At 46.8% G+C, this 7,198-nt stretch overlaps 1 protein-coding gene and 1 long non-coding RNA gene across 2 annotated transcripts; both read left to right on the top strand.

Annotated features, from left to right (window-relative positions):
- Positions 1-258: 258 nt before the first annotated feature.
- LOC123331909 lies at positions 259-1,871 on the top strand. The gene is made up of 3 exons (XR_006548719.1): positions 259-363; positions 730-824; positions 1,721-1,871. It is a non-coding gene; the product is annotated as an uncharacterized LOC123331909 (long non-coding RNA).
- A 1,238-nt stretch (positions 1,872-3,109) lies between these two features.
- Positions 3,110-3,940, top strand: LOC102415569 (melanoma-associated antigen 10-like). Its single transcript, XM_025276599.3, has one exon. The coding sequence runs from the start codon at positions 3,110-3,112 to the stop codon at positions 3,938-3,940; it is 831 nt and encodes a 276-aa protein (XP_025132384.3).
- The last annotated feature ends 3,258 nt before the right edge of the window (positions 3,941-7,198 follow it).

The raw sequence follows: 7,198 nt of genomic DNA, 5'->3' as shown, positions 1-7,198 counted from the left end.
TCAGATGTGGTGTACCCTCACTCCCTGCAAGGGGTATGTGGAGCTGTCCCTGGGAGATAAAACCTTGGTCTGAGAAGGATGATTTTAGGTCACCACCTAAATTGGGCAAGGCCATCCAGGAGTAAAGAATACATTGAGGGAAGACAGAGAAAATTACCTATCTCAGAAGAGGAAGCCCAGTCCCTGCTGCCAGCCATGGGAGACCCTCAACCAGAGGTGGTTGGATGTAATGTCTCTTTACTTTTGTCTTGAGGGTGTTTAGGCCTTGAGGTGAAGGCCTTGGTGTGAATGAGAAGACAGGTCAGCTGAAGGAGTCACATCAGATCAGAAGAGGGAAAAGTCCCAGAGTCTACCAGAGTCAAGGTAAGGACACTTGGTGAGGACCAAAGGCACTTTCAATCCCAGAATGAAGAGACCCCATGGAGTCTAGCTATCTTTTGTCTTCAGGCCTGGAAGGATTCAGGCAGGGTTGGTTGTATATGATATGCCCCCACTTTATCCAAGGGTGAGAAAATTGTCTCAGAAAGGTGAGGTCATGGTCTGAGGCAGTAATGTCCAGTCAGCAGGGGGTGGTCTAGGCCCTGTCGAGGTAAAAATGGATACCATGAAGGAAGACTGAAGATAGCCCTACCAGAGGACACATGGGGCCCAGCACTTGCCTTTAGCACTGGAAGGACCTAGCAAGGGTGGTAAGATGTAGTGCCTCATTTTTGTCCATGGGTTTTTCAGGAAGGTGAAGTCCTCGTTCTGAGGAAGTGGCAGTCTGCGGGTAAGCTACATCAGCTCAGCAGAGGGAAGAGTCCTGGATTCTGCCAGAGTTTAAGGTAGGGACCCTGAATGAGGACTAAGGGCGCACCCTCACCTGAGGACCCAAGGCATACCCGGCTCTGCCCTGCCCCTGTGGTCAGCCCTGGGGGGCCCTGGACACAGTGGTCAGATGGTGTACCCTTACTTCCTTCTTGGTGGTCTCAGGCAGGTGAGGGCTTGTTCTGAAGGTGCCAGACTCAGGACAGCAGAGGGAGTCCCAGAACCAACCAGCAGTGTGAGGAATGAGGGTAACCCTCAGCTAGGAGAGAGAGGGAACCCACAAACTTCGTTCAGCTCCTGCTGTCACTCTGGGAGGCCCTGGGCAGGTGTGGCCGAAAGTGTTGCCCCTTCACTTCTCATCTGTCTCAGGAATGTAAGCTCTTGTCTTAAGCTAGTGGAGGCAGGGAAAGAGGGGGCACAAGCCTTGTTAGAGCAAAGGTAAGAACCTTAGCATGGTGGGAATCATCCACTCCAGAACAGTAATGACCTCACAGAACTCAACCCCTCCTCACCTGTCAGGGGCTCCAGGAACTATGAGGTAAGGGCCTTGGTGTGAGGCACATGTCCTCAGGTCAGCAGAGCCCAGGCAGTGCTGGGAAGTCAAGGTGAGGTGGATACTCTGAATGTCTACCAAGGGCCTCACCTATTCCAGAACAGAAGGGACCTCACAGTTCCTGACCCCACCTGCCATAGTCATCCCTGGAAGCCTTGGGCTGTGCTGGTTGGCTGCACTCTGAGGAGCTTTCTAACACCCTCTTATAGGTTCCCAGGGGACAAACTGTCCAGGGAGACAGGAGCCCTGTGAGGCCCTAGAGAACTCCCTAAAGAGGGGATCTGTAAGTCAGCCTTTGTCAGAGCTGCCAAGGGTACATTTCTCTGATGAGGCTGCTGACCCACTTTCTCTCTCCTTCAGGCCCGTGGGATCCCATCTCCTACCATCCTGCTAACACTTCCACCTACTCCCTCCAACAAGACTTATCATGCCTTACTCTCCAAAGTGTCCACGCCTCACATTTGAGCCAGGCTTTCATACCCTAAGTGAGATACAAGGCTTGCTGATGGTTCAGGATTCCATAACTGAGGAGAAGGAGGAGACCTTCTCCATTTCTTCTTGCTCTTTCACCTTCTCCTACCCCTCTCCTTCCCCCCCACCCTTCCTCTCCACTGATATCGGGCACACCAGAGGAGAAGCAGGAGGAGGAGAAGGAACAGCAGGAGGAGAAGGAACAACAGCAGCAGGAGGAGAAGGAGCAAGAGGAGGAGAAGGAGCAGGAGGAAGAGAAGGAGCAGAGGGAGAAGGAGGAGGAGCAGGAGGAGCAGGAGAAGGAGAAAGAGCAGCAGGAGGAGGAGAAGGAGCAGAAGGAGGAGAAAGAGCAGCAGGAAGAGAAGGAGCAGGAGGAGGAGGAGAAGAAGGATCAGCAGGAGGAGAAGGAGCAGGAGGAGGAGGAAGAGAAGGATCAGCAGGAGAAGGAGCAGGAGGAGGAGGAGAAGAAGGATCAGCAGGAGGAGAAGGAGCAGGAGGAGGAGGAGAAGGATCAGCAGGAGGAGAAGGAGCAGGAGGAGGAGAAGGAGCAGGAGGAGGAGAAAGAGGAGCAGGAGGGGGAGCAGGAGCAGGAGGAGAAGGATCAGCAGGAGAAGGAGCAGGAGCAGGAGGAGAAGGATCAGCAGGAGAAGGAGCAGGAGGAGGAGGAGAAGAAGGATCAGCAGGAGGAGAAGGAGCAGGAGGAGGAGGAGGAGGAGAAGGATCAGCAGGAGGAGGAGGAGAAGGATCAGCAGGAGAAGGAGCAGGAGGAGGAGGAGAAGAAGGATCAGCAGGAGGAGAAGGAGCAGGAGGAGGAGGAGGAGGAGAAGGATCAGCAGGAGAAGGAGCAGGAGGAGGAGGAGGAGGAGAAGGATCAGCAGGAGAAGGAGCAGGAGGAGGAGGAGAAGAAGGATCAGCAGGAGGAGAAGGAGAAGGAGGAGGAGAAGGAGCAGGAGGAGAAAGAGGAGCAGGAGGAGAAGGAGCAGGAGGAGCAGGAGGAGGAGAAAGAGCAGCAGGAGGAGAAAGAGGAGCAGGAGGGGGAGCAGGAGCAGGAGGAGGAGGAGAAGAAGGATCAGCAGGAGGAGAAGGAGCAGGAGGAGGAGGAGAAGAAGGATCAGCAGGAGGAGAAGGAGCAGGAGGAGAAGGAGCAGGAGGAGAAGCAGCAGGAGGTGGAGATGGAGCAGCAGGAGGAGGAGGAGATGGAGCAGCAAGAGGAGAAGGAGCAGGAGCCTTCGGAGAGTCCTGGGAGCTTCTTCTCTTCCATGACATGGAGCGCATCAGATGAAGACTCCAGTAGCCAAGAAGAGGAGGGCACAGGCTCTCTCCAGGCCCTCAGAAGACACCACATCCTTGCCCAGAGACCTGCTAAATGAGAAGGTGGCTAATTTGGTGCATTTAATGATCCTCAAATATCAACAGAAGGAGCCGATCACAAAGGTAGAAATGCTAAAAGTTGTCATCGAAAGGGATAACAAACAATTCCCTGTGATCTTTGAGAAAGTTTCTAAGTGCCTAGAGGTGATCTCTGGCATCGATCTGAGGGAAGTGGGCCCTAAAATCCACTCCTATGTCCTTGTCAACTCATTAGGCCTCACCCATGATAAGATAGTTAGTGATGATCAGAGCATGCCTGCAAATGGCCTTCTGATAATCGTCCTGGGTGTGATATTCATAGAGGGCAACTGTGTCCCTGAGGAAAACATCTGGGATTTCTTGAATATGATAGGCATCCATGCTGGGAGGAAGCACTTCATTTATGGGAAGCCTAGGAAGCTCATCACCAGAAACTGGGTGCAGGAGAATTATCTAGAGTACTGGATGGTGCCTAATAGTGATCCTTCATGGTACGAATTCCTATGGGGTCCAAGGGCCTATGCTGAAACCAGCAAGCTGAAAGTTTTGGAATTTTTGGCCAAGATCAAAGGGATTGACCCCATTTCCTTCTCAGATTGGTATGAGGAGGCTTTAAGAGATGAAGAAGAGAGAGCTGGGACCAGAAATAACTCTATGCATAGTAATACTGCCATGTTTATTGTGCAGCATTTGCCAGTAATTCCTGACCCAACTGAAGAATGTACTGTGTTTGAAGAGGGCAATCAGGTTTCAAAGTAGAGGAGAGTCGGGGTCAGGCTGGGGAGAACACTCTGTGCAACAACTTTGTTTTCCTGTTCTGTATGGGTGACTTGAAAGTTTATCATTTTTTCTTCCCTTTCAATTTTTTTTTCAAATACTTCCTTTTAATAGGCTTATTGACTTTAGAATCTGTTGACGAATGATGTTGTTCACATTTATTGCTAAACACTTATTTAATTTTAAGATTTAAGAATAAGGGTTTTGATATTTTGCAAAACAAGTTGGGGAACCTTCCATTGTATTTTGTGACATGGAACAAGATAACATGATACTGGGGTTTTCTTGGAAATGTGGAAAAACTCAGCAGGCAATAGAGAAAAAAATGTAAAACATGGTTCATTTTTGGATTCCCATACTACTTTAGTCTGTTGTTCAGTAAAATTTAAGATATGTATACTGGATTTGTATGGCTTATTCAAGAAAGTAAAAGTAATCTAAACAAACCCTACTTTTTGGATTCTCTTAACCACTTTAGTGTACTATTCTGTAATATTAAAATATATACCTGTACTTGCTTGGCTTATTCAAGAAAATAGGCATAATCTTAACAAATCTTAATTTTTGGATTCCCTTTAGCTATTTTAGTCTCAGTCAGTTCAGTTCAGTTCAGTTGCTCAGTCGTGTCCAACTCTTTGCGACCCCATGAATCACAGCACACCAGGCCTCCCTGTCCATCACCAACACCCAGAGTTCACTCAAACTCATGTCCATTGAGTCAGTGATGCCATCCAGCCATATCATCCTCTGTCATCCCCTTCTCCTCCTGCCCCCAATCCTTCCCAGCATCAGAGTCTTTTCCAATAAGTCAACTCTTCGCATGAGGTAGCCAAAGTATTGGAGTTTCAGCTTTAGCACCAGTCCTTCCAATGAACACCCAGGACTAATCTCCTTTAGAATGGACTGGTTGGATCTCCTTGCAGTCCAAGGGACTCTCAAGAGTCTTCTCCAACACCACAGTTCAAAAGCATGAATTCTTTGGTGCTCAGCTTTCTTCACAGTCCAACTCTCACATCCATACATGACTACTGGAAAAACCATAGCCTTGACTAGAAGGACCTTTGTTGGCAAAGTAATGTCTCTGCTTTTGAATATGCTATCTAGGTTGGTCATAATTTTCCTTCCAAGGAGTAAGCGTCTTTTAACTTCATGGCTGCAATCACCATCTGCAGTGATTCTGGAGCCCCAAAAAATAAAGTCTGAAACTGTTTCCACTGTTTCCCTATCTATCTGCCATGAAGTGATGGGACCAGATGCCATGACCTTAGTTTTCTGAATGTTGAGCTTTAAGCCAACTTTTTCACTCTCCTCTTTCACTTTCATCAACAGACTTTCATCAACAGACTTTTTAGTTCCTCTTCACTTTCTGCCATAGGGTGGTGTCATCTGCATATCTGAGGTTACTGATATTTCTCCTGGCAATCTTGATTCCAGCTTGTGCTTCTTCCAGCCCAGCGTTTCTCATGATGTACTCTGCATATAAGTTAAATAAGCAGGGTGACAATATACAGCCTTGACGTACTCCTTTTCCTATTTGGAACCAGACTGTTGTTCCATGTCCAGTTCTAACTGTTGCTTCCTGACCTGCATATAAGTTTTTCAAGAGGCAGGTCAGGTGGTCTGGTATTCCATCTCTTTTAGAATTTTCCACAGTTTATTGTGGTCCACACAGTCAAAGGCTTTGTCATAGTCAATAAAGCAGAAATAGATGTTTTTCTGGAACTCTCTTGCTTTTTCGATGATCCAGCAGATGTTGGCAATTTGATCTCTGGTTCCTGTGCCTTTTCTAAAACCAGCTTGAACATCAGGAAGTTCACGGTTCACGTATTGCTGAAGCCTGGCTTGGAGAATTTTGAGCATTACTTTACTAGCATGTGAGATGAGTGCAATTGTGCGGTAGTTTGAGCATTCTTTGACATTGCCTTTCTTTGGGATTGGAAGGAAAACTGACCTTTTCCAGTCCTGTGGCCACTGCTTAGTTGTCCAAATTTGCTGGCATATTGAGTGCAGCACTTTCACAGCATCATCTTTCAGGATTTGAAATAGCTCAACTGGAATTCCATCACCTCCACTAGCTTTGTTCATACTGATGCTTTCTAAGGCCCACTTCACTTCACATTCCAGGATGTCTGGCTCAAGGTGAGTGATCACACCATCATGATTATCTGGGTCATGAAGATGTTTTTTGTACAGTTCTTCTGTGTATTCTTGCCATCTCTTCTTAATATCTTCTGCTTCTGTTAGATCCATACCATTTCTGTCTTTTATTGAGCCCATCTTTGCATGAAATGTTCCCTTGGTATCTCTAATTTTCTTGAAGAGATCTCTAGTCTTTCCTATTCTGTTGTTTCCTCTATTTCTTTGCACTGATCGCTGAGGAAGGCTTTCTTATCTCTTCCGGTTATTCTTTGGAACTCTTCATTCAGATGCTTGTATCTTTGCTTTTCTCCTTTGCTTTTCGCTTCTCTTCTTTTCACAGCTATTTGTAAGGCCTCCTCAGACAGCCATTTTGCTTTTTTGCATTTCTTTTCCACGGGGATAGTCTTGATCCCTGTCTCCTGTACAATGTCATGAACCTCCGTCCATAGTTCATTAGGCACTCTGTCTATCAGATCTAGTCCCTTAAATCTATTTCTCACTTCCACTGTATAATCATAAGGGATTTGATTTGATTTTCTTCAGTAAAATTAAAAGATATATACTTGAATTTGCTTGGCTTATTCAGAAAAGTAAGAGTGATCTTAATCTTAGTAAATAAAAAACTACTCACTGACTCATTTATTCATCAAACATTAACTGGATATATTTTCTTTAGAAAGCACTGTGATAACAGTGGAAATCTGAGGATAAGCAAGACATACTCCTGCCCAGAGAAAGGAAGAGGTTAGGAGAAGCAATAATATCAGGAAGAAAGTAAGATGTCCTCCATTACCTAAACAACAGTTGAAAAAAAGAGTAGGGAAGTAGGACTCCAGATGGGAGCAGTCAAGTGGAAATGCCCTGAGCTAGGGCAGTTTGGGGCTTTGGGAAACTGCATTTCCTTCTATGAGAGCTAATTATTAGTTAAGCTATGGGTGATGGCAGAGGCCAGACTCTTAGACTGCGTGTTATAGAGGTGAGAGAAGAGCATGCAATGGAAAATTGCTTAGTAGTTACTTTTGGATCAGGGATAAACCAGAGGGAAATCCCTATCTGGGGCAGGTAGGAGAGGTACCCTGAACTCTTGTTCCAGTGCAGTGA

Source organism: Bubalus bubalis, chromosome X (genome assembly GCF_019923935.1).
Source record: "Bubalus bubalis isolate 160015118507 breed Murrah chromosome X, NDDB_SH_1, whole genome shotgun sequence".
NCBI lineage: Eukaryota > Metazoa > Chordata > Mammalia > Artiodactyla > Bovidae > Bubalus > Bubalus bubalis.
This window is presented reverse-complemented; position numbering and strand designations above follow the sequence as displayed.